The sequence below is a fragment of the Myotis daubentonii genome, chromosome 9, assembly GCF_963259705.1.
Source record: "Myotis daubentonii chromosome 9, mMyoDau2.1, whole genome shotgun sequence".
NCBI lineage: Eukaryota > Metazoa > Chordata > Mammalia > Chiroptera > Vespertilionidae > Myotis > Myotis daubentonii.
The window spans coordinates 13,964,763-13,992,523 of NC_081848.1; the positions used below are offsets into that span (position 1 = coordinate 13,964,763).

The 27,761-nt window shown below is 46.0% G+C and overlaps 1 protein-coding gene and 1 pseudogene across 1 annotated transcript in view; one reads left to right on the plus strand and one right to left on the minus strand.

The window, feature by feature from the left end:
- Positions 1-5,677, minus strand: part of SLC35F2 (solute carrier family 35 member F2) — a 47,192-nt gene extending 41,515 nt beyond the window's left edge. The window contains exon 1 of the mRNA XM_059707976.1: positions 5,130-5,677. Coding sequence (XP_059563959.1) covers positions 5,130-5,245 — 116 coding nt within the window. The 5' untranslated portion in view covers positions 5,246-5,677. The remainder of the gene's footprint in view (positions 1-5,129) is intronic.
- Positions 5,678-26,286: 20,609 nt separating this feature from the next.
- On the plus strand, positions 26,287-27,560 carry LOC132241721 (zinc transporter ZIP1-like; annotated as a pseudogene).
- Positions 27,561-27,761: the final 201 nt, after the last annotated feature.

Here is a 27,761-nt window from a genome sequence, read left to right on the forward strand (position 1 = left end):
TGAGTACGGGGAACTGCAGTGGTCAGGTGAAAGGAGGCTCCCTTGAAGAGCGAGCAGAAAGCAAAAGTGGAAAGCAAAAGTAAGGTTAGAAAGCAAAAGTAAGGTAGGGAGCGAGGTTTGGTAGTTGCTGGCTATAAAACATGGGAAATTCAGAAGCTGAGGAAGGGGATCCCTAAAACAATGCTTATTGAAGCATTTGTTAAATTTCTTAAGTTTTGTTAGGAACTGTAAAGCAAAAAATGGAAGTCCTGATAGTGAAGACAAGAAATATAGAAAACAAGAGATAGAAAATAAGATAGATTAGATAGAAAATAAGATACAAGATAAGAAATAGGAGATAGAAAATAGGAGATAGAAAATAAGAGGTAGAAAATAAGGTAAAAATCTCTTAGTTTTTGTTAAGCTACTATAAAGCAAAAAAAAGGCTGTTGTTGATGTTTTGTTTCTTTTTTCTTTCTTTTTTAAATATATTTTATTGATTTTTTTAAATTTTTTTTTTTTTTTTTACAGAGAAGAAGGGAGAGGGATAGAGAGTTAGAAACATCAATGAGAGAGAAACATCAGCCAGCTGCCTCCTGCACACACCCTACTGGGGATGTGCCCGCAACCAAGGTACATACCCTTGACCAGAATTGAACCTGGGACCCTTCAGCCCACCGGCCGACGCTCTATCCACTGAGCCAAACCGGTTAGGGCAACTTTTATTTCTGACACAGAAGTGGGCCTAGATTGCAAGCTCTTGCCTCAATTGCATTGTTTCTGGGCTTTGGTTATTTCTTTCTTGTGCGACCTGATAGCTCCCTGGGACTTTGGGTCTGTGTGAGACGCCAGACTCGGAATTGGAGGTCTCCAGCTCTGCAGGACCGAGGGCAGCTCATTTCCATGCAGCAACGGCTGAAGAAGCTGAGGAAGGGACCAGACTTCCACAGGCGCGGACGGGGCTGATCTGACTGGGACCGGTGCCTTTCCAGCCGGCTCAGTCCCAAAGCCAACCGTCCAAGCAGCCTGATCCTCAGAATCCAGCGGGAGCGAAGCAGCTGATTTGGGTGCCAGAGCACGATGTGCATCACCATGGTGGACCCAGACAGGCTCCTTGTCACTCCGTTCAAAAGACTGAGAGTTGCGATGTGAAAGAAGATAACGAAGGCTACGCACAAGGGACCCAGGTGCCAGCATGGGGTCAGCTGAAGGAGTTAGCAACTGAGGCCAGCAGATGGTATAAAAGCGAGGAGTGGAAGCTACTCCCTCAACCATGTTTCTGGCTATGCTAGCATTGGTGAGCTGCCAGTTTTCTGTGAAGCCTTACGCAGCCAAGTCTGAGGACTCTGAGTAGATACACACCAACAGCAAAAGGAACTTTAACCTCTCCGCGGTTTGGTTTTTCTCTTGTTACTGTGTTGGCTGTTTTGTTAATAGACTGGAAATGTTAACATGTCTGTAGTTTGGTTTCTTTCTTATTGCTGTGTTGATTAATAGCCAGAGTTTTGTTCTCTCTTGTTGCTGTATTACATTAACAGTAACTGTGTTTACTGTTTTATTAATAGCCAGAGTTTTGTTCATGATGTTTTGGTTATGCTGCATAATTTGCCTAGAGCTTTTGGTGATGTAAATGGAAGTGTTTAAAAACAGGGGGGGGGAAAGGGAGAGATGTGGAGAGTGGCTACAGCGTTTGGACAGGTTCAAGCCTGGGACTAATGAGAGGGCACGATCCTCTCGTGACAAAGCCACATGCAAGTCCCAGCACAATTATAGCCAAAGGCTATAGTTGTAAGGTTGACCTTATGGTCAGAACCTGTAGCCCCACATGGCTAAGTGATATGGGCTGCGGGAGGTGCGGCAAGTAAACAAAGCTTGATCAGGTGCATGTAATTGAGTAGATTCGAAACCCACGAGAACGTTGTAACCATGCCCTTACTTTGCCTCCTGGAATCTGGCTATAAAATAAAGACTTGGCTTACAGGCTGAGGCGCTGTCTCTCCATCAGAGAGAGCAGCGTCCCACCTAGCCTCAGCTTTCTTCTCTTGTCTGTCTTTTCTAAATCCTTCACCGCCCCCTCTCAGGTTCACCCATGGCCCTGCAGGCTTGGCACAGAATGAGTGATCTGATATTCTTTTGTTTGTTAATTCTCACCCGAGGATATTTTTCCCATTGATTTTTAGAGAGAGTACAAGGGAGGGAGGGAGAGGTAGACAAGGAGAAAAAAAAACATCAATTGGTTGTCTACTGCACGCAGGGGTGGGGGATTAAACCTGAAAACCAGGTATGTGCCCTTGACTGGGAGTTGAACCCACGACCCTTCTGTGCACAGGCCAACATTCTAACCACTGAGAAACACTGACCAGGGCAGTAATCTGATATTCTTTTTTTTTTTTTAATTGATTTTGGACATGGAAACATCGGAATCGAACTAGCATCCTACTGGTGCATGGAACAATGCTCAACCAAACCACACCAGCCAGGCCTGATAGTCTTCATCGTAGAGAAAAGTTATCTGTAATGCTAGGAAGGCAGTTATGTCAGTAGGTGGGGTTACCTAAAATATGTACCTCCCATAATGAAAACAGAACCAGCTCTAGGCCCCAAACTTTTCCCCTATATTTAGGACCATTTCCAAGCTATTCTTATCCCACTTTGGTATAAGAGTAGAAAAGGGCTGTGTGGTCACAAACTATCCATCTATATCCTATCCATCTGATGATAACACATCTAACTCACCAAACCCCTCTCCATGCCTCATGGACCCCTGGCCACTGTTAGTGATTCGTGGAGCTAAATTCAAATTTGGGAGATAAGTTTTAATACTGAGAGTTTAAAATACTGAGTATAAGGAGTGCTGGATATCTGGTACACTGCACTCTTCTGACTGCTGGCTACGGCAAGGAGAAACTACAACCAGAATCCAGTGCAGGGGTGGGCAAACTTTTTGACTCGAGGGCCACAATGGGTTCTTAAACTGGACCGGAGGGCCGGAACAAAAGCATGGATGGAGTGTTTGTGTGAACTAATATAAATTCAAAGTAAACATCATTACATAAAAGGGTACGGTCTTTTTTTTTTTTTTCGTTTTATTCATTTCAAACGGGCCAGATCCAGCCCGCGGGCGGTAGTTTGCCCACGGCTGATCCAGTGCCTGATTGCCAGAGGTAAGACTGGAGCTAGTAATGAACTAAAGAGCTCTGCCAACCGAAGAAAGGCTCCTGCCCCAGACCCTCCGAATACATAAAGGCCAATAGAGGGAGGAGTGCAGGGTGTGTGGCAGAATGCCATCCCTCATCCATGCACTCTTGTGCTAAGGCTTGTGGGAAGTACAGGAATGAAAAAGACTTGGTTCTGCTGTTAAGGACTTTGCCCATCAGGAATGGAAGCTGCCCAAACAGCTCTCACGTAAGGAAGTAAAGCTCCACAAGGGAGACACAAAAGCAGTGTGTTCAAAGGCAGAAGAAATCTCATATTTAGGAAGCTATTAGGTACTCCTGACCGTAAAGCATACCGGGATTTTTTAAAAATTAGAACGTTAAGAGAAAAAACATTGCTAAGCCTTGTTAGCAATGACAGCTGCCATACTGTCTGCCCCAACAACCAGGCTGCTGGCGTCTCTGGGAGCATATTCCCATCACCAAGTATGGAGAGCTGGTGGTGAGTGTGGAGAGCTGGTGGTGAGTGTGGAGAGCCGTGGTGAGTGACAGTAGCATGAGCAAGCTGTCCGCACGCTCCTGTGCAGCCAGCCACTTAATGCTCACAACATCCCCAAGGCAGGTGCTGTTACTGTCTCCATTTCACAAAGACAACTGGGGCAGAGAGGTTGAGCAACTTGCCCAAAGTCACCCAGCTGGTAAGTGGCACAGACACGATTTGAGTCCAGAATGAATCTGTGGCCTTAGTCATTATCGTACAGTAACTACACTGCCTCCTCCCAGCTGAGAACTTGTGGTTACATTTATCAGGACATATACAGCTGCCTGGAACTAGGTAACTTTTGGTCGACTTTCCCCTTTAAACACATCCATTATTGATCTGGTTTTGAAAATGGTATGAGTTTTCAGGACATAGTTTTCACGATCTTTAAAGAGAAATTCTCTTTGTGCATGTGCTTCCAAAGCAAGCACTGGAATTCTCTTTGTTAATCTGGCTGGGGGGAAGGGAGGGGTCAAAATGCCTGTTCATGAGCCGTGACAGTGGGCAGGAGTGGTAGAGGCTGCAGTTGGGACTGGAGCGCACGGCACCACTCCTTGGAGTTCATCTCCGGGCCTGAGGCAGGTTGCGTAGCCTTCTTTGTTCTTTCTCCGTCCGCACAGTGGGCATGACAGCAGTGCCCTCTCCTGAAGTGGTGAGGATCAGTCGATATTATCCATTTAAATCGCTAAGCACAGTACTTGACCCAGGGAATGCTCCATAACCGTTGGCTTTCATTATTTAGATCCTGGGTTGTTTCTATTTCCAGATCCAAGCCCTCCAGTAGCCACAGAAATGCTTTCTGGGTCCCAGCGGCTCTATCAATCCCTTCAGCACGTTTCCACCTCCCACAGCGACGGCAGAAGCAGGCTTCCCTGGCCCCGGCCCTGGAGGAGACCCTGTCGCCTCGCTCAGGCCCCGGGGAGGAGGCAGCAGGCTCCAGGCTCCGTCCCGGCGGCACCACCAAACTTAACCCAGATTTCTCACTTGGATGCACTCCTGGCAGCGCAGCAGCAGGGCCCGTCGGGCGGCTCGGCTGCAGCAGGAACGCGCGCGCCGGGAAGGGGAGCTCGCCCACCTGCCAAGCCGCAGGGTGGGCACCCCTCCTGCACAGCATCCCTGGGGGCTCGGCCCCCTCCCGCTGGGAGGCCCCCTGGGACCGACCTCGCGGTGCCAACAGGGCGAGTTTCCCCCCGATCCTCTGCAATGCATTCCCGCGATTCCTAAGAGGGGACGAGGGAGGAGCACCGAGCGCTTCACAAAGCCAGGTAAAGCCTGCATCCCTGCTGCACATGTGGGGTCGCCTGAACCAGCTCCAAAGTCCCCGCCGCCAGCCAGGCGCTCCGCCGCCACTTGCGAGCCGTCCCGGCCCCGCGCGCCCGTCCACGCGGCCCCGCGCGCCCGTCCACGCGGCCCCGCGCGCCCGTCCACGCGGCCCCGCGCGCCCGTCCACTCACCAGGTGAAGAGTTTGCCCCGCAGCCTGCGCAGCAGACCGGCGACCCAGTCCGCGGATCCCTGCGCCTGCGGCTGCGGCTGCCGGGCGCCGGGCCCCGCCGGAGGGGCTGCCTCCATCGGGGCGCCCGCGGTCTCCGAGCCCGGAACCCCCCCACCCCCGCGATGCGCCCGGAACCCCCTCGATGTGCCCGGGGCCCGGAAGACGGGAGGCGGCGCCTGTGAGGCCGGCGGGGCTCGGCTCGGCCCTGCCCCTGCGCCCGCTCGCCCGGTCCCCCGGCTTCCCCCGCCGGCTCTGGCTGCGGCAAATCATTAACTGTCAAGCCCCGAGGGCCAGACGGGGATTCATTGGCCGATTACAGCCCGGCGGCGGGGCCGGGGCGGCGGCGGGGAAAGGGCGCTTTTTTTCCGCCCTGGCAGGCGAGCCTCGGAGTTGGGTGGCACCCAGCACGCATCCCAGGTTTTTATGGTCCCTGGTGTAAAACCAGCAAACCAGGCGCGACAGCTTGTGCCGCGTGTGCTCGCTGGGGAAGCAGACGTGTAGCCACTGCCTGAACTTTGCAAACTGGAGAGAACCGGCTGGCCCCTCCCTCCCTTCACCTCCCCGCCTCCCGCCCTCTGACTCATTTAGAAAGCACATTTTCCATCTAAAACAGTGGTTCTCCACCTTCCTAACGCCGCGACCCTTTAATACAGTTCCTCATGTTGTGGTGACCCCCAACCATAAAATTGTTTTCGTTGCTACTTCATAACTGTCATTTTGCTACTGTTATGAATCGTAATGTAAATATCATAGGCAGGATGTATTTTCATTGTTACAAATTGAACATCATTAAAGCATAGTGATTAATCACACACAAAATGTAATTATGTGTTTTCCGATGGTCTTAGGCGACCCCTGTGAAAGGGTCGTTCGACCCCCAAAGGGGTGCCACCCACAGGTTGAGAACCGCTGGTCTAAAACAACTGGAGGCGCTTCTACTTCTGTTTCTTTTTCAAAAGACGTGGGTAAAGTCTTGAACGGATCCCGGAAACGTGTCTTTGTGGTGTGTCTCCTTCCTCACCCTGGGGTGTGGGCGGCTTGCCTTTCAGTGTTCAGTTGGCTGGGAGCTGCCAGCCCAGGGGACTGTGCCAGCCCTGGCGCTGGGCCAGGATGCCCAGGCCTGGCCACGCCTTCCTGCCGAGGCTTCAGCGACCCGGAGGGAGGAGGAGCTGGGCCCACAGGTTCCTGACTCCCACTGGCAGGACCTCAGGGGGTGGCCTGCTGCTTCGGGAAAGGGGAGCAGGAAGGCAAACAAAAGGTTCTGAGACTAATGTTTCCCCCAACCACCTCCTGCCTTGGGCAAGGTGGGAGGAGGTGGCAGTGAGAGAGGAGCGAAATGAATGTAAATTCAAACAGGTGGACGGTTCTGCGAGGAGATTCTAAGAAAGAAAATGGATTTTGAAAAATGAAATACAACTTCGGGAACCCCAAGTTTAGCAGCTACAGGAACCCCAGAGTCTAAGTGAAATGATTTTTTTTTTCTGATTGTTATAGTGAGATGGGGAAAAATGAAAATGAGGAACATGGTCATCCATAGAGAGATGACTGAGTAATATGGTACAACTGTGGTAGGCAGTTAGACAGGAGCCGAGCAAGGACCAGGGGCCAGGTGCAGAAGGTCACCAGGTGGAAAGCCCCGGGTGCCTAGAAAGGACAGCTGTAGGGTGGGACCTCCCCCAGGGTGACCTTTCCTCCCCTAGCATATGCTGGTCATGGGGTTTGGACCCTCTGACCTTTCCTCCAGAGAGATAACATCTGGGCCTCAATTGTATTTTCGCTCCAGGCCCAGAAAAGCAGCAAAACACAGACCAGTCACCCCACGGCTGACCTCAGGGGGACCATTGGATAATGACCCCCTGCCCTTGTGCTGATTGATTGAATCAGTAGAGACCTAGACCCTGAATGACACACCTGGAAAGCTGCTGAATATTCTATTAAGACCTTCCCCTGGGACCTCTCCTAACTCTTCACCCCTAAACCCTTAGGATGAGGACCCAGTGCTCCCAGGAGCACACCAGGCCTTTCCTTTTCCCCCTCTTCCTCCTCTCCACCAGACTTAGCTTTCTCACTCCCAAGCTCCCAGGCCCCTTCCTTTACTTCTATAACTTGTTTTCTAAGCACATTTCTTCTAGAAATTACTTATTCTACCTCTGTGATTTTATTTTATTTTCTAAATATATTTTTATTGATTTCAGAGAGGAAGAGAAATCGAGAGAGAGATAGAAACATCAATGATGAGAGAGAATCACTGATTGGCTGCCTCCTGCACCACCACTCCGCTCCCCCTCCCCCCCCCCCCCCAACCTGGGACCCAGCCTGCAACCCGGGCATGTGCCCTTGACCAGAATTGAACCCTGGACCCTTCAGTCAACAGGCAGACGCTCTGTCCACTGAGCCAAACCGGCTGCAGGGGTGGGCAAACTTTTTGACTCGAGGGCCACAATGGGTTCTTAAACTGGACCCGAGGGCCGGAACAAAAGCATGGATGGAGTGTTTGTGTGAACTAATATAAATTCAAAGTAAAGATCATTACATAAAAGGGTACGGTCTTTTTTTTTTTTAGTTTTATTCATTTCAAACGGGCCGGATTCAGCCCGCGGTCCATAGTTTGCCCATGGCTGGGCTAGGGCCTACCTCTGTGATTTTATAAGTAAATGTAATTTTATAGTTGGAGTCTTGGCTCTGAATTCGTTCCTAGCCAGAATTCAAGTACCAAGGTTGCTGAACCCAGGATCAGTATGACCCTATGGGTCTAACATCTGGTGCTGGTTCACAACCACATCGTGAAACATTATGAGGACATTTAAAGAATGGAAAAGAGCTGTACAAACCTTAAAAGGATTTTCTCTGGCTGTTTTTGAGTGAAAAGGTAAGATACAGCGAAGTGTTGGGAGCGGGAGAGGGAGGTGTTAGACCAGTGGGTCAGACCAGACTTGGGCCTTGGGCCTGAGCAGAGTATGAACATAGGCCAAGTACAGAGGTCACCAAGGCAGAAAGCCCAGGGCCTAGCAATGGACAACTGTAGGGTGGGGCCTCATCCCCAGGTTGACCTTTTCCTCCCCTAGCATATCACTGATCATGTGATTTATCCCCCCTGACATTTTGCCCGCCATACAGTAGACCCTTAGAGGAGGTATAAATGGGACTGGAGAATAGCTTCATACGACTCCCATACAAGCCCTTGCAGGATCATTCCCTTAAGTATTAAGTTCTAGAGATAACATGTAGGCCTCAGTTGTGTCTCAGCTGCAGGCCCAGAAAAGCACCAAGGTCAGGTAGGGCGACGCCATGGCTGACATCAGGACCAGCGTCCATTACTAATGACCACCTGCCCTGGCCATGACCAGTCAGTGAAGACCAGAACCCTGAGGGGACACACCTGAAAAACTGATGAATATTCTACTGAGGTGGAGACCTCCAGATAAAACCCCTCAAAAGAAGGACCACGCCCACCGGGGCCTTTCTCCACTCTCCTTCCCAGGCATGTATAACCTTCTTTCTTTCTCCTAAGCTCCAAGGGTCCTTCTTTTGCTTCTGAAACTTGTTTCCTGAGCCCACACAGCCCAACTGGCTCACTTCTTCCATGGCTCACTTCTACCTCTCTAACTTTCTAAATGAACTTTTGCTTTTATTTGAGTCTTGGACCTGAATTCTTTCTTAGCCAGAACCCAAGTACCAAGGTTGCTGAACCCAGGTCCGGCTTAACTCCACCAGTAATACCCGATGCCATTTCTCCACTCACTCTTCTACGTGTTTGTGTTCTTAGAAGTGGCATACTGCAAAGGAACAGCATTCCCCATGCGACTTAGATAAGACCAAGAGGTGCTCTTTGTCACCCAGAACAAAGCCAGACACTGATTCTCCAACTTTATCCTTTGCCTTATAAATAATTAGCTGAACTACCTGTAGCCCCTGACCAATAGGAATAAAGTGCTCCTTAATCAAACTGGTTAAATTCCTCTTCTCCCTCCAGGCCTGGGAACTTACACCCAGTGTGGTCCAAGCCAGCAAGTAACCCCTTCTTATTAGGCCTGTCCTGAGAACATGTTTGCCTCAGGGTAAAACATTCTTTGATCTACTATCCAATAAAGAACCCTTTCATTCCACTCCCCGCTGTCAGGGAAGAGTCTTCTTCCTACTATTGCAGTACCCCCCACACCTTGCAATAATCCTTTCAGATAAAGTCTCTCCTCACCTAAATCAGATTTGTTTTTTATTTAGCAATATGTATATGGTTAGTGAACATGGAGAATAGGGTAGGATACATGTCAACAGAAGTAATCTTTAAAAAGTTAAGGGATACAGCTCTAACCGGTTTGGCTCAGTGGATAGAGCGTCGGCCTGCGGACTGAAGGGTCCCAGGTTCGATTCCAGTCAAGGGCATGTACCTTCAGGCACATTCCCAGTAGGGGGTGCACAGGAGGCAGCTGATCGATGTTTCTCTCCCATTGATGTTTCTAACTCTCTATCCCTCTCCCTTCCTCTCTGTAAAAAATATCAATAAAATGTATTAAAAAAAAAAAAAGTTAAGGGATACAGAAAGAAGAAAAAGAAAACTACTACACTTAAAACACTACAGCATGCCTGATCCAGTCTCTTTTATGTGAAAACTAGTGGCCCAGTTTATGAGGGGTCTCTCAGCCCAGCCTGCACCCTCTCACAGACTGGGACCCCCTCAGGCGATATCCGACAGCCAGCTTAGGCCCGCTCCAGCCACCACTGCTGCGGCTCACCAGCCATGAGCTGTCTCTGGCTGAGCAGCACTCCCCCTGTGGGAGCGCACTGACCACCAGGGGGCAGCTCCTGCGTTAAGTGTCTGCCCCCTGGTGGTCAGTAAGCATCATAGCAACCAGTCGTTCCACCATTTGGTTGATTTGCATATTAGGGTTTTATTATATAGGATGTCTATTTTGTATAAACACATGAGATTAAAAGATGGATTTAGATGTTGTTGCAGGCTGAATAATGTCACCCCCAAAATACCCAGTTCATCCCTAGGACATGAGAATGCTGCTTTACACAGTAGTCCCTCCCTTTTTCATGGTTTCACTTGCCCCAGTTGCAGTTACCCATGGTCACCCATGGTCCAAAAATATTAAATGGAAAATTCCAGATGTGAACAATTCATGAATTTTAAATTATGAATCATCCCTTTGTCCAGCATATCAATGCTATATACAATATCTGTTTATCGCTTAGTTCTCCGTTATCAGATTGACTCTTGCTGTATCGCGGTGCTTGTGTTCTAGTGGTCCTTATTTTACTCAATATTGGCCATAAAATACAAGAGTAATGATGCTGGCAATTCAGATATGCCAAAAGTGTTTCTTTAAATGAAAAACTATGTACATATAAGAAAAAACATAGTATATATAGGATTTGGTACCATCTGTGGTTTCAGGTATCCACTGGGGTCTTGGAACATATGCCCATGGGTAAGGGGAACTACTGGATAGCAAAAGAGACTTTGAAGATGGAGAAGGCATCACAAACCAAGGAATAAAGGCAGCCACTAGAAGCTCAGAGCCTCAAAAATAAAGTAGCCCTGCCAACTTTAGCCTTAACTGTAGCCCAATAAAACTGATTTCAGACTTCTGATCTCCAGAACTGTAAGAGATTAAATTTGTGTTGCCATTATGTTGGTTTTAATTTGTTGTAGCAGCCATAGGAAACAAAAGCAAATGCATGTACACTAACATGTAGAGATCATGATATACTGTCAAGTGGGGGAAATAGTTGCAGAGTTGCAGAATAATTGTATAACACGATTTCATTTTAGTAATAACCACCAATTAAGTAACTAAGTATCTTTATATCTACATATATGTCTACATACATATCTTTATATTTCCTGTGTCCAGGCTACTGATAATAGTTTAGGTCATGGGACTGGTGGAGGGAAAAGTGAGGAGAGGAATAAGGGAAGAGAAATGGCCTTACTTATCTTCAATCTTCATTTTGTATCCTTACTATGGGAATATTCTACTTTTGCAATTTGAAAAATATTCAGTTAAGATATTATTCAATAAATCACATTAATCCTAATTCAAAACATGTTAGACTCAACATATCACCCCACAGGAAAATGCGGCTGGGAAATACAGTCTACCACTGATAGGGACTCTAAAGTTCTGACCTAACTGATAGGTAGTATTTCCTAAACAGAAAATCCTCCTCAAAAAGTAGCAATGTTAATAATGTTCTAGCATCGGTTTAAAATAAATTCATCCCCTTACTGAGGATTATTGATCAGTCTACATTATTTTGTTATCAGGATTAAAATAAATTGAGTGGATCCATGGGCACCAATGGTTTTTCTGTTAAAGAAAATTTACTGGGGGAAAAAAATATTTATTTGGGTGTTGGAGATTTTGTACATAACAACCTCCTTCTTAAATATTCCAAAAGACAGCTACCGCTTATTGAGTACCTACTGTGTGCCAGATATGTTATAAACATTTTCTTATTTTTTTAATGCCTTTATTGACTTTAGACAGAAAGGGAGAGGTATAGAGATATAGAAACATTAATAATAAGAGAGAATCATGGATCGACTGCCTCCTGCACACCCCCTACTGGAGGATGGAGCCCAAAACCCAGGCATGTGCCCTGACCTGGAATCGAGCCAGCAACTTCTTGGTGCATGGGTCAACACTCAACCACTGAGCAACACCAGCCGGGCTAAACATTTACAATCCTGTTCCAGTTATCTATTGAATGTATCAAATCACCCAAAAATCTTAGTGGTTTCAAACAACAATCACTTTACTATCTCTGTGGTTTCTGTGGGTCAGAAATTTAGGAAGGTCTGGGCCAGGAGATCTGGCTCAAGTCTTCCATGCAGTTCCAGTCAGAAGACAGCTGAAGCTAGAAGTCCCACGGTGGGGTGAGATGGGGGACAGTGGGGTGGGGTGTTAGGGCTGTAGCATCTGGGGCTGACCAGCCTATCTCTCTCCACTTAGTCCTCACAACCTGGTGACTTTAGGGTAATTGGTCTGCTTACTTGGCACCTGGTTTCCCTCCCCAGCCTGCCTCCACCCCGCCCCCAAGCAGTGTCCTAGGAGAGAAAAAAAAAAATGTAGTTGATATACTCCAGTCAAAGACCGTCATGAATACACATGTAGTTAAACAAATTGAATTCCTTACTCCTAGCAGTGAGGGAGAACAAATCCCATGGGAGACCCATCGGATGTCTCAGTAAGAGGATGTTAGAGCCCAACCGGCGTGGCTCAGTGGTTGAGCATCGACCTATGAACCAGGAGGTCACAGTTTGATTCCCAATCAGGGCACATGCCCCGGTTGTAGGCTCAATCCCCAGTGTGGGGCATGTGGGAGGCAGCCAATCAATGATTCTCTCTCATCATTGGTGTTTCCATCTCTTTCTCCCTCTACCCACCTCTCTGAAATCAATAAAAATATTTTTTTAAAAAAAAGAGGGTGTTAATTGGGGAAAAGGGAGACATATGTAAAATTTTAGACAATAAAAAAAAGAGAAAGAACCTATTAAAGGATTTGGGCTGTGCTTGAGTTATTTGAGGGAGGATCTGAGAAAGGAGGAATTGATTCTCCCTGGATTGAACGCCGTCAGATTGGATGCAATTCCAATTGGTTTATCAATTATCCTACCTATACGAAGAGCAGACTGAGGTAAGGATAAAGCTGCAATTGGTGAAGAAGTTGCCTCACTCATTTTGACCAAGAGAAGGAGAGTTGGTATTGCGTGGGTGGCACAGTGGCCTTGGTTTTGTGCTTAGATAAAATTATGAACTGGCCTCGCTTTGTCTCATTTAACCATGGTCTCAGAACAACCGTGTCTGAGGATGATACTCTTAAGATTGTTTATGCTCAATAAGAGAAAAAATATGGCCGGCTTCCAAATGTTAAAGACTGATTTTTCCCCCTCAGTATCGCCTTTCATGTCCTGGCTTCAGAAGTCACAGAGCACCATCGATACCATAATCACAAACTGAGATACAAGGGGAGACACTGTTATGGAGTGAATGTCTGTGGCCCTCCAAATTTCGTGTTCTGAAATCTAATTCCCAATGTGATGGCATTTGGAGGTGGGAACTGCGGGAGGTTAGCAGCGGTTCTCAACCTGTGGGTCGCAACCATCAGAAAACACATATAGCATATCAGATATTTACATTACGATTCATAACAGTAGCAAAATTACAGTTATGAAGTAGCAACGGAAATAATTTTGTGGTTGGGGGTCACCACAACATGAGGAACTGTATTAAAGGGTTGCGGCATTAGGGAGGTTGAGAACCACTGTTAGAGCATGAGAGTTGAGCCCTGTGAGAGGCCAGAGAGCCTGCTGGCTTTGTTCCACCACGTGAGGATACAATGAGAAGTTGGCAGTCCACAGCCCAGGAGAGGACTCTCGCCAGAACCCGACCAGCTGCTACCCAGGCCTCAGATTTCCCTCTTGCAGACTGTGAGAAATAAAGGTTTGTTGTTTAAGGCACACAGTCAATGTTAACTTGTTAGAGCAGCCCCAACAAACTAAGACAACCCCCACATCGTGATAGGAGATATGTGAGAGGTTATATGTGAGGGATGGGAAATATTGTTGCAGCTACCATTGGAAAATATAGTCTGCCACACATGCTTTCTAAAAATGCTAGGTTTACTAGCATTTATTAGCTTGTTCACACTATTTTTAATAGGCTTGTTTGCACTATTTTTTCAGGTGAGTAAACTAAAGCCCAGAAAGATTAAGTAGCATGCTCAAGGTCTTCAGAATAGTAACTGACTGATATCAAGGTCACCAAGCTACCTCTCTGGTTTGACTGACAAGCATCCCTGAGCTCCTTTCACAATCTCTCTCTCTCTGTTTTCAAAAAAAATTGTAAATAAACATATTTCCAAATCTCAGAGTTAAACTCTGTGAAGAAAGGGAGTAGAATGGTGGTTACCAGGCAATGGGGGAAATATTGGTCAAAGAGTACAAGCTTTCAGTTATAAGATGAACTAGAGGCCTGGTGCACAAATTCGTGCATGGGTGGGGTCTCTCGGGGTGGCCTGCGGAAATCCAGCCCCAGCTCCCGCCTCCAGCATCGCAGCCTCGCAGCCCTGCCTGGCACCCCACCTTGGCCTGGTGCCACCCCCTCACCTGCTCCCACATCCTGCCTGCAGGACGACTGATCGGGGCCAGGCTCCCCGCCTGGCTCCCTCAGCACCTGGGAGCTGGGTGGCACCCCTGCCCCACACAGCTGCCACTGGTCACCGTCTGCAGGGTGATCAGTGGGGTGATTGGGCCCCTGCTTGCACCCACCTTGGCCTGGTGCTGCCTGCTCACCTGCTCCACCATTCCACTGCAGTCCCGCTCTTGTTGGGGCCCATCAGGGCCGGCAGCATTTCCGCTGCCAGCACTGCATCACCAACACCCACCATGTTCTGCACCACCCCCTGGTGGTCAGCGCGCATCATAACGAGCAGTAGAACTCCCAGTCTAACGACCACCCGAGGGGACAATTAGCATAGTAGGCTTTTATTATATAGGAGGATAAGTTCTGGAGATCTAATATACAGTATAGTGACAATAATTAACACTACTCTATTGTAAACTTGAAACTTTCTAAGAGAGTAGATCTTAGATATTCTCACCAAACACACAAAAATGATAATTATATGAGGTGAGGGGAGAAAACCCATTATTTTAAAAGATCCTATTTGTAGCATCTATTAAATACATCTGTAGCTATTATATTTGCAATCCCCCAAGACAAATAACTGTCTTGTTCCAGCTAAACCTCCTTATTTTCTGTTTCAGAGGAGTTCTAAGAATCTTGGAGTCAATCTGTCTTCAATTTAAATTTCCAAAAGTACACAAGGTACCAAAAATGAAAATGTCAGAATTATTTGTTACAAAACAGACTAAATCAGTAATACTGTGTGCTTCGACGGCAACTTTGTTTGAAGAATTCACATTATTACCATTGTCTTATTATAGGACAGGTTGCAAATCAATCTACCAGTATTGGCTGAAAGCAAATATATACAGACTACAATTCCAGATATGATCAGTGGTATTCAAGAAATGAAAGATGCTTCTACCCTTCCTTCCATCTTTCCATTATAATTTCTTCTTTGCTCAGGGGTTATTAAGACGCCCCTTAATTTCTAAGCAAAATAAGACTTTTTCAGTTATTTTTATACAGTTGATTTCTAACTTAATTGCATGATAATGTAGCCTCTGGTACCAATACTTTGAAACTTGCCAAGCCTAGCTTTAAGACTGAGTGTAAATGGTCAATTTTCATAAAGGTTTCAGTGTGTTTAAAATAATGTGTATTCTCCAATGTTCTAATATGTCCATTCGATCAAGCTTAATAATGGTGCTTTTCAAATATTCCATCTCCTACTGATTTTTTTGTGTTTGATCTATCCATTATTGAAACCAGTGATTCTGGTACCAAAAACATCAACAGTACTTAAGAACTTGTTAGAAGTGGAAATTCTGAGATTCCACCTTCAGCCTTTTTTTTTTTAAATCCTCACCCGAGGACGTGCTTTTGTTGATTTGAGAGAGAGAGGAAGGGAGAAAGAGAGGGAGGAGGGAGGGACATCTATGTGAGATAAGAAACACTGTTGCCTCCCTCACTCGCCCTGACCAGAGATGGAACCTGATACCTGGGTATGTGCCCTGACCCAGAATCAAACCTGCGACCTTTCAGTGTACCGGAGGACACTCTAACCAACTGAGCCACACCAACCAGGGTCACCGTCAGCCTGTTACATCACGAGCTCTGGAGGTGGGCCCAACGGCCTATGTTTTAATAAGCCTCCCATGGGTTCTGATGTATACTGAAGTTTGAGAACCAGTGCATTAAGCAATCCCTCTGTGATGGGGGCTTTGTCAGTTTCTCCTTATAGATTTGCCAATATTTGCTTTGTATACTTTAATTTTTTCTTATTAGGTACATAGCAACTATTAAAATGTCATTTATTTTTGGCAAATCGAATATTTTTATCATTATGAAATGACACTCTTTATCTATATACTTTTTGTGTTAGAGTTCAGTTTTTCCTGAAACTAATGTATTAGTATCTTTACTAGCTTCTTTTTATGTAGTTTAGTATTGGCCTGGGGTATTTTTTCCCCATTCTTTGTCTTTCAGTATGTCTGTATAATAATGATGTTTATACATCTCTTGAAATAGCATATAGCTGGATTTTGTTTTATTTTGCAAACTGGCAATCTTTGACTTTTCATTGGAGTTTAGTCTATTTGCCTACTGGAATATTTGGATTTATTTATATGAAATTACTATGTCACTTAATGGTACCTTTTTCCCCCCTCTTTCTTGCCTTTTGATTTGGCTATGTTTTTTTCTCCTCTACTTATTTGAAAGTTATATACACTATATCTATTCTTTTTTTGGGTAAGTTTCTTTTTTTTTTTATCTTTATTGTTGAAAGAATTATATGTGTTCCCTTTTCTCCCCCATTGACCTCTTCTAGCTTGCCCCCACCCCTGCCCAGGCCTTCACCACACTATTGTCTGTATCCTGGGGTTATGCATATATGCATTCCACTATGTCTATTCTTTTATGGTTGCCATAGCTATTTTAACATGCAAACTTAAAGTTAAAAATTGTCTTCATTCTTCCCAAACAATACAAGAACCTTAGAATACTTGAACTGTAACTCCTCCAATTTATATGCTTTTGTCTAGTAATTTAATTCTAGCTTGCTTTTTCTCTCCCATAAAGTAGATAAACCTATTATTGCTACATGCAGTTGATTGTTTAGAAATGCCTAGGGTCAAATTCATGGGTGCATGACCTGTGCAGTCACATGGGACCCCTGCTCAGAAAGGCCCCATGCCTGATTTCATGCTCTGCTGTTGCCATCTTGAAATATTTTTTTTAAGTGAGCTTTATTCTTTTTTAAAAATATTTTTTTATTTATTTCAGAGAGGAAGGAAGAGGGAGAGATAGAAACATCAATGATGAGAAAGAATCATTGATTGGCTGCCTCCTGCACACCCCCTACTGGGGATTGAGTCCACAACCGAGGCATGTGGCCTTGGCTAGAATCAAACCTGGGGCCCTTCAGTCTGCTGGCCAAGGCTCTATCCACTGAGCCAAACCATCTAGGGCTTGAAATTCTTAATATTTTTTTTAACAAAGACCCCTGCATTTGGGGGGCCTTGCACTGAGACCCAAAAATTATGTAGCAGATCTCCCAGCAGGAATTTATTTTCTTTCTACTTTAGCTAGGTCTTTAGAATTTATTTTGGAGTCTTTTGGTGGTAAAGTCTATTTTTGCTTCCTGAAAATATCTTTATTTTTACCCCCTTTGTTCTTTTTTAAAAAAATACATTTTTATTGATTTCAGAGAGGAAAGGAGAGAGAGAGAGAGAGAGAGAGAGAGAGAGAGAGAGAGAGAGAGAGAGAAAGAAACATGGATCGGCTGCCTCCTACAAATCCCTCACTGGGGATCGAGCCCACAACCCAGGCATGTGCCCTTGACCGGAATCGAACCTGGGATCTTTCAGTTCACAGGCCTATGCTCTATCCACTGAGCCAAACCTGTTAGGGCCCTCTTTGTTCTTTAAGATAGCTTTGGTGGGTATAGAACTTTAGATTGACTAATATTTTCTCTCACCACTTTGAATATACTTTCCTTGTCTTCACTGTGGCAATTGAGAGTCGTCCAGCCATCTACTAGTATTTACCTTTTCTTTGTAGGTGATTTGACTTTTTTCCTGTGACTTCTTACTACCTTCTCTTTTTCTTTGGGTTGTGCATTTCGTTATGATGTGTCTAGATTTTTTGCTTGGAATTTGCTGGGTTTTCTGGATCTGAAGATATCTTTCAATGGATAGTGCCCTTTTTCTATTCTCTGTATTATATTCTTTAAAAACTCCTTTTTAAAAAAATATATTTTCATTGATTTCAGAGAGAAAGGGGAGGGAGAGAGATAGAAACATCAATGATGAGAGAGAATCATTGATCGGCTGCCTTCTGCACACACCCTACTGGGGATTGAGTCCCAACCAGGAATCAAACCGTGACCTTCTGCTATGGCAGTCCTATAAAACTAATACATTATAGGGAACTATCAAATGGGAGAGAACATGAAAGAGTCTTCTGGGGTACTAAAAATGTTTGTATCTTGACCTGAATAGTGTTAACATGGTGTACACATACTTAAAAATTCATAGAGCTACACTTTTCTTTTTTTAAAATATATTTTATTGATTTTTTTACAGAGAGGAAGGGAGAGGGATAGAGAGTCAGAAAAATCAATGAGAGAGAAACATCGATCAGCTGCCTCCTGCACACCCCCTACTGGGGATGTGCCCGCAACCAAGGTACATGCCCTTGACCAGAATCGAACCTGGGACCTTTCAGTCCACAGGCCGACGCTCTATCCACTGAGCCAAACCAGTTAGAGCTAGAGCTACACTTTTATGTGCACTTTAAGTTATACCAATTTTTTAAAGTAGATAAAAAGGAAACCAAACAGAAAAAACATAGTACATACAATAAAATAAAGTAAAATGAGGCTGCTGAAAGAGATTATCTCTTATATGCCTCTAAACCTAAAGATTCTCTCCTTTTATCAATTGATTTGAGAAAGATAGAAAGGTCCATTTTGTTGTTCCACTTATTTATGCACTCATTGGTTGATTCTTGTCTGTGCCCTGACTGGGGATTGAACCCACAACCTTGGCATAGCAGAATGACACTCTAACCAACCGAGCTACTTGGCCAGGGCCCTAAAGATTCTTAATAAGAGCTTCTGTTTTAGTGGAAAAACAATGGAATCCCCACAGGTGAGGATTAACATTTTTTTTTTTAAAGAGTAGTTCAGATCCAAACTCTGCTGATCCAGAAGCTGAGTCTGGTAATAAATCCTGAGGTGATACCACCTAGAGATAGGTCTCATTCTGATTTTTTCAGTCAGGGTCCAGTTGTAACTGGGAACTATTTTAAACATAAAGGGTATAAGAGAATTAGGTGCTTACAAAAGGAAACATTTTCAGTGCCTGGAGAAGCAGACATTAGTCCTGTTTCCAGGGATGACTTGTAGGAAGAACAGCACCGTAGAACTAGCTGGCCAGAGGACTCGGCCTCTGCACCGTCTGGAACACAGTATGGAGACCGCGATGATCACGAAGTCTCTGCCGCCACACGTGGTGGTTGTCAGCTCACTCCGTGCCTGTCAGCTGTCCAATGCCTTGCCTCTTGCTACCAGCAAAGCTAAGAATTGAAGGAAAAACCCAACACCCCACCCCCATACTTGGTAGCGGAAAATACTAGAAGTGCTACCACATAGCCTTTGTCTCACTCCCACCTTTAAAGCATACAAAATGCATCTAACCTGTGGAAATTGTATCACAACTACAAGGGAGTCTTAAGCGTGCAGTTTGTAACTTTTCAGACTCTGAGTATACGAAGGGAAAGTGGAAGGCATTGGAAATGGGGGTTGAATTATGAATTATATTCTGTATAATTCAGCCCTTTGGCTACTCGATAGCCATACTTAACCTTCTAAACAACAGAAAGAGCAAAAACAACCTGCTCCTACCTAACAGGATGCAATTACCCTTTCTAATAAAAAGATGTGAAATCTCTCAGAAGAAGGGTAGGTTCGAATTCTTAAGAATCATTGCATCCATCTCAGGGTGCTGCTCATTCCTCATCTTGTTTAGTCCCAATCCTACCATCATATTCTATAAGCAGGGGGCTAAATTATGAAGTTAACCACCAACACACACTACACAAATAAGGAGAAAGGAAGAAGAAAAATGATGGGAAATGGTTTCATGTGTATAAATATTATACCCGAGACAGGACATGAGTGCATATATTTATTTGGGAGGCGATCCTACAAAGAAGGAATAAAAGAGTGGGGTGTGTGAAGCAGGAAAGGTGGAAATACAATAGAGTATGTGTCCTGCCTGCTGTGACTCAGTTGGTTGGAGCGTCAACCCATGCACCTAAGGGTCCTGAGTTCAATTCCCGATCAGGGCACATACCCAGGTTACGGGATCAATCCCTGGTTGGGTACATATAGGAGGCAACCAATCGATGTTTCTCTCACATCCATGTTTCTCTCTCTCCCTCTCTCCCTCTTTTCCTCTCTCTTCTTCTCTCTCTCTCTCTGGAAGCAATTTTTAAAAATCTTCCAGTGAGAATGATAAAGAGATGATAGATAGATAGATAGATAGATAGATAGATAGATAGATAGATAGATAGATAGATAGATAGATAGATAGTAGAGAGATAGAATCCATTATTGAGCTGGTTACCACTGGGGGTAACTGGAGCTCATTCCACTGGGAATCCGCTGAGGCACAGATCAAATGCAACTCCAAGTTCTCCCTCTGAAGAATGAAGATGGGCATTTATCCAACAATTCCAACACCCCAGGGTAGAGAGTTACCTCTGGGCATTAATGCCTCTCCCGGCCTGGGCTGCCCTGTGCATGGGCTGAGCAGACGCTAACAACTTCAGAGAAAGCCCTAAGCAGGAAAACAAAGCAAAACTCCCAGTGAGGCACTGTCATGTCAGCAAGCAAAGGAATAGTCTACCAGGGAACCTGTTGGCAATAACTGCAGATGAATCAAAGAGCACCAATATATAAACAGAAAGGAAAGATATCTGGGTAGCTACTACAGGTCATATTTCTGCTACAGGTCCTAAAACCACAGCTGATATTTATAATTTGCTTCTTCGTTACTCATTCCATGTTCCCTTTGCCCTCAACTGGTTTGGTTCTTACCTGGTAAAATGCTCCAAACTAATAACAAGTAAAAGGCAGTTTTTAGGCGCCTGGCTCTGGAGTTATATTTTCTGGGTTTAAAGCCCAGCTCTGCCGCTTGTTAATTCTGTGACCTTGGTCATGTCATTTAATCTCTCTGTGCCTCGATGCTCATCTGTAAAACAAAGATAATGAAAGTGTCTCAGGCATAGGGTTATTGCGAGCATTAGATGAGTTGATAAATGTGAAATGCTTAGAAGAGTCAATGACACATAGTCGATGCCATGTAAGCTGTTGTTTATTTCCTGAGAAGTCCTGCCTGTATAAGGTAGCTTAGCCTTCCATTAACATTTATCACCGGCATGGCACATAAGAGGCAACCCAGAGGCCTCCCTAGATTCCAGAAAAACTCCTTTTTTTGGTCCCCTATATTGCTAGCGGCAGCACTATATATCCTTGATGATAAAGATCAATCATCTAGGAAGTGCAGTGACCCTGTATTAGCCAATAGTGAACTAGACACTGGACTGCTATTGCAAAAAACACCCAAAGGTCTTCACCACCCATGCTCAGCAGTAGACGTTACAGACAGATGACCTCTACCTCACCTCTACCTTTCATACCATGATCATACACATCTTGCAAGAACCTAGCTGTTGTCAATCTTTTTAATGTACTTATGATTAGAGATGCCTTCTGAAATATTTATAGGCACAAAGAAATGACATCTAAATTTGTTTTTTAAAATTCCAACAACAAAAAAGTGGAGAGAGATAGATGGAACAAGAGTGGCAAAATTGTTGAAGCAGGATGTAGGATCCAAAATATTAGCCTTCTGACTTTTGTAAATGTTTGTAATGTCCATCCTGAAGGTATGGACTTCTTATTTGAAAGCCACAAAAAAGTCTGGGAATCTAATTTTTACCGTTCCAGCCTTTGCTAACCAGGAAAGCTCACTGGAAGGAAATCAAGTGCTAGGAAGGATGGAGATCAAGTGCTAAGCCATGATGTTACCACTTACATGACACACAAGAGTCGATACATAAATTAGAAAGCCTTTGTCCCATGACAGAGACCATCTCTCCAGTAAGTATTTATTTCTGTATTTCACAGATATAATTATAAGTCTTGGATAGTGCTAAAGGTTACAAATTTCTGGGTTATTAACCAGCACTAAGAGTAGTCTAAGCACAGTGTTTATTAGCAAAAAACACAGGTGATGTCCACGGCAGGAGTTAAATAACCCATGCATTGATCCTTCTTCGGTTTTTGTGTTGTTGTTGTTGTTTTAAAATATGTTTTATTGATTTTTAGAGAGAGAGAGGAAGGGAGGGGGGGGAAAGGGAGAAAAATCAATCGGCTGCCTCCTGCACACTCCCCACCGGACTGAGCGCGCAACCAGGAACTGAACTGGTGATGATTTGGTATCTGGGGTAACACTCAAACAACTGAGCCACACCAGCCAGAGCTGATTCTTCTCAAAGTCAACAAACTTTTAGCCCCCTTTCTGTTTATCTCATTCTCACTGGGGAATAACTGAGGCACCTCTACTGGAAATGTCAACGGGAAAGAAATTACGAAGAAAAATGCATAAGGAAGCTAGGTTCATTACATAGAGTTGTTCCACATAAAATTTACATTGTACACTATTGCATTATTGTTCAAATACTGAAGTGCTTTTGAAAGAGTTTCCAAGCAGGAGTAAAAAAAAAAGAAGAGGTTTGAACATTTAGGAGGTAATGGAACATCATTTAAAAGTACTGCTTTTGAAAAGTAAGGAGGTAAGCACTTGAGAAATTTGTGCATATAGCATTGAGTGCATGTAAAGATGATATTTTAAGATCAAGAAAGAACTAAAAGTCTTATTGAACTGCTGACAGTTTTAAAAAGTATTGAAAAACTATAGTAGCACAAAAAATTGAAAAGGCAACTACAGTGCCTTCCTGTCTCAATTGCATAGGTACTGTCCCCTAACGTTTCTTATGATTATCCTCACAAGCTCAACCCACTTGTCAGCAAAAATTAAATGGCAGAGTTATAGTGCTATTATTACTGAGATGCTGCCCACTTTTACAAAACACTTTTCAAGACATTCCCTAATGCACTACAGTGTATTGTTATAAATAATTAAATAAAATAAATTCAGAACAGCTAAATAATTTAAACACTTGTCAAAATAAATCAGAATATTTTTAGACTTAATATATTTTATTTTCATGCTTTGATTTACTTGCTTTATCATTATCAGATAAATTAAAATTAATAAAACAGTTAAACTTTCCCTGGCCAGTGTTGCTCAGTTGGTGGAGCATCATCCCATGCACAGAGAGGTCTCCGGTTCAATTTCCAGTCAGGGCATATGCCCAGGTTGCAGGCTTGATCCCCTGTATGGAGGGAGCAGAAGGCAGCCAAATGATGTTTATCTGTCATTGATATTTCTCTCTCTCTCTCTCTCCCTACCTTCATTTCTCTCTCTAAAATCAATAAAAACATATTTTTTAAAGTTAAACTTTGAACTTATATATGCCAAATAACATCATGCTGACTGTCCTGCAAACTCAATTGTTAGAAAACAAATTTAAATGCATCAACAAAAACACTTATAAAGTTTGAAGTTTTAATGGATTTCTACAAGTTATGAGTGGCCCAATTCAAATAGCAGTATTCTCTCCCTATAAGTACACATTTTCACAGACCATATGTCCCAATTTTTGGTTCAATGTATGCAGTGCTTAGGCTCAAGACATTAGTGTATATATATATATATATATATATATATATATATATATATATATCAAGAACTTAGAACTTTATTGGCAAAATATAACATCTAATCTATAAAAGACAAATAGGGTAATTAACCGTATCTCTGACATGCTTCCCATTGGCTAATCAGGGCCATATGCAAATTAACTGCCAACCAAGATGGCGGCCGGCAGCCAGGCAGCTGAAGCGAACAGGAGGCTTGCTTGCTCCAGTGATGGAGGAAGCCAAGGTTCCCCGCCTGCCTTGCTGGGCTCTGAGCTGCACTCTAAGAAAAAATGTTGCAATTATAGAAGCCAAACAAACCCCAGATACCTGCTTTCAGCTGTCAGAGCTGGAGCGAGCAGGACCGCAACAATGTTGCAATTATAGAAGCCAAAGAAACCCTAGATACCTGCTTTCAGCAGCCGAGGCCTCAAGCTGGAGCCGGCCTCAGAGCTAAAGCCGGCTCTCAGCTCCAGTGACAGCCATAGAAGGTAAATAAATCCCAGAATAAAAAAGAAAAAGCAAAAAAGGAGAGGTTGGAAGCTTCAGTCACCCGCCAGCCTGAAAACGGCCCTCAGCCCCTCACCCAAACTGGCCAAGCACCCCAGTGGGGACCCCCACCCTGAAGGGCGTGTGACCAGCTGCAAACAGCCATCAGCCCCTCACCGAGGCTGGCCAGGCACCCAAGCGGGATGACCACCCTGATCTGGGACACCCTTCAGGGCAAAACAGCCAGCCCCACCTGTGCACCAGGCCTCTATCCTATATAGTAAAAGGGTAATATGCAAACTGAACCTAACAGCAGAAAGACTGGGAATGACTGGTCACTATGACACACACTGACCACCAGGGGGCAGACGCTCAATGCAGGAGCTGCCCTCTGGTGGTCAGGGCGCTCTCACATGGGAGTAGCTCTGCTCAGCCACAAGCCAGGCTGATGGCTGCCAGTACAGCGGTGGTGGTGGGAGCCTCTCCTGCCTCCTCAGCAGTGCTAAGGATGTCAGACTGCAGCTTAGGCCTGCTCTCCACTGGCAAATGGACATCCCCCGAGGGCTCCTGGGCTGCCAGAGGGATGTCTGACTGCCATCTTAGGCCCAATCCCCTGGGGAGCAGGCCTAAGCCAGCAAGTGGTCATCTCCTGAGGGGTTCCAGACTGCAAGAGGGCACAGGCCGGGCTGAGAGACCCCGCCCCTGAGTGCACAAATTTTTGTTCACCGGGCCTCTAGTCTAATCTAATAAAAGAGAAACATGCAAATTGACTGTACTTTTGCTACACCCACAAGCCATGCCAACCAGCCAATCAGAGTGACTATATGCAAATTAACCCAACCAAGATGGCGGCCGGCAGCCATGGAGCTGGAGCAAGCAGGAGGCTTAGTTGCTCCTGCGATGGAGGAAGCCAAGCATCCCCCCTGCCCTGGCCTGCTGTGGCCTCCGCTAAAGGTAACAAAGTTTCAATTATAGAAGATAAATAAATCCCAGATACCTGCTTCCAGCCAGCCATCACTGGGAGCTTGGGTGGCTCGGGGCCTTGGCCAGCCTGGAAACAACCATCAGCCCCTCACCCAGGCTGGCCAGGTACCCCAGGGGACCCGCACCCTGAAGGGGCTGTGGCCAGCCTGAAAACGGCCATCAGCCCCTCACCCAGGCTGGCCACACACTCAAGGGGTGAGGGTCCCTGCTGGGGGACTTGACCAGCCTGCAAACAGGCCTCAGCCCCTCACCCAGGCTGGCCAGACACCCCAGCAGGACCCCCTCCTTGAAGGGGGTGTGGCCAACCTAAAAACGGCCCTCAGCCCCTTACCCAACCTGGCCAGGCACCCCAGCAGGATCCCCACCCTGATCCGGGACACCCTTCAGGGAAAACCAGCCAGCCTCAACCCATGCACCAGGCATATAATAAAAGGGTAATATGCAAATTGACCCTAACAGCAGAACGACTGGGAATGACTGGTCACTATGACACACACTGACCACCAGGGGGCAGACGCTCAATGCAGGAGCTGCCCCCTGGTGGTCAGTGCACTCCCACAGGGGGAGCTTTGCTCAGCCACAAGCCAGGCTGATGGCTGCCAGCACAGTGGTGGTGGTGGGAGCCTCTCCTGCCTCCTCAGCAGCACTAAGGATGTCCGACTGCAGTTTAGGCCTGCTCCCCGCTGGCAAGTGGACAGCCCCTGAGGCCTCCTGGGCTGCCAGAGGGATGTCTGACTGCCAACTTAGGCCCTATCCCCTGGGGAGTGGGCCTAAGCCAGCAGGTGGACATTCCCCAAGGGGTCCCAGACTGCAAGAGGGCACAGTCCGGGCTGAGGGACCCCCCCCCCCCCCGAGTGCACTAATTTTTGTGCACCGGGCCTCTAGTGTATAATAAAAGTTGACTAACAAAGTAAAACAGTAAATATCAATCACCATAAATTCTACAAAGATTCAGAATTAGGTGAGATGAATCCAGGCTCAGAGAAGACTTCCTAGGGGGGGAAATACCCTTTTTTCCTGAGCTTTAAATTATGGTTAGGAAGTAAGAGAGCATTTGGAAGCAATGTAAAAAGTAGAATATTATGTGTGACCATGGAAGAATAAGCAAAAGAGCCTGGCTGTAACAAACAGAATACCTACTTGCCTCAATCCAAAGAGGCCTCCTCTAAGGCATATGGTATTAAGACTGTCAAAAATTAATGACAAAGAACGAATTCTCAAGGCAGCCAAGGAAAAGAAGAAAGTAATCTATAAAGGAACGTCCATTTGGTTACATTGGACTTCTCAGTAGAAACTCTACAAACCAGAAGAGTGGAACCAGATATTCAAACTACTGAGAGAAATTACCAGCCAAGGTGATCTGTCCAGCAAAGTAATCCTTTAAAAATCAAAGTGAGGCCCGACTGGAGGCTGGAACCAAGCGGGTGCCATGGGTGAGACCCTTGCGAGGTCTGAGAGTCACTGGAGCAACCACAGCCGCCATGGGGCCCTGGGAGAACCAGAGCTCCTGGTGTGGCGCCCAGAGGCGGTGGCCTCGGATCCCCCAGTGCCCGTGGGACTGGGGGTGAAGTTGGGGGCCTTGGTGCTCCTGCTGGTGTCACTCTCATCTGCAGTCTGGTGCCCATCCGTGTCCTTCGCCGGCCTGGAGCTAACCCGGAAGCCCTGAGCCTTCCATCAGAAAGCCCTGAGCCTTGTAAGCTGCTTTGTCGGGGCGGGGGGGGGGGGGGGGTGTTTCTAGCCACCTGTCTCCTGGACCTGCTGCCTGACTACCTGTCTGCCATAGAGGAGGCCCTGGCAGCCCTGCACGTGACACTCCAGTTTCCCCTACAAGAGTTTATCCTGGCCCTGGGCTTCTTCCTGGTCCTGGTGATGGAGCAGATCACGCTGGCTTACAAGGAGCAGCCAGTGCCACCACCTCGAGAGGAGACAAGGGTGCTGCTGGGAACAGCACTGGCACGCGCAAAGCTTCCCACAGGCAAGCGGAGCTCTGGCAGCTCCCTCAGCGCTGCGTGCCGGTGTACTGGTCTCCTCCCTGGCTCTGCACTCGGTGTTCGAGGGGCTGGCAGTGGGACTGCAGCGAGACCGGGCTCAGGCCATGGAGCTGTGTCTGGCTTTGCTGTTCCATGAGGGTATTTGGCCGTCAGCTTGTCCTTGAGGCTGCTGCAGAGCCACCTGTGAGCAAAGGTGGTGGCTGCCTGTGGCATTCTCTTCTCATGCACGACACCCCTGGGCACTGGGCTGGGTGCAGCTCTGGCAGAGTCAGCTGGCCCACTGCACCAGCTGGCCCAGTTTGTGCTGGAGGGCATGGCAGCTGGCACCTTTATCTATATCACTTTCTTGGAAATCCTGCCCCAGGAGCTGGCCACTTCCCAGCAGAGGATCCTCAAGGTCATTCTGCTCCTATAAGGCTTTGCCCTATTTACTGGCTGACTCTTCATCCAAGTCTAGGGGGCTCCAAGAGGGGCAGGGGAGATTGGGTACCAGGTGCCCTTGACCCTCCTCCCCTCCTCAGGAATGGGGAAGAGAAGTATTGAGGACCAAAGAGTTCTCTGAGAGGTGGGATGGAGCCTTTGGGACAATCTGACCAGTGGGAAAGAAGTGGGTAGACAAAAGCATGGTCCCCAGGCTCAAGGGACAAGGCATGGTCAA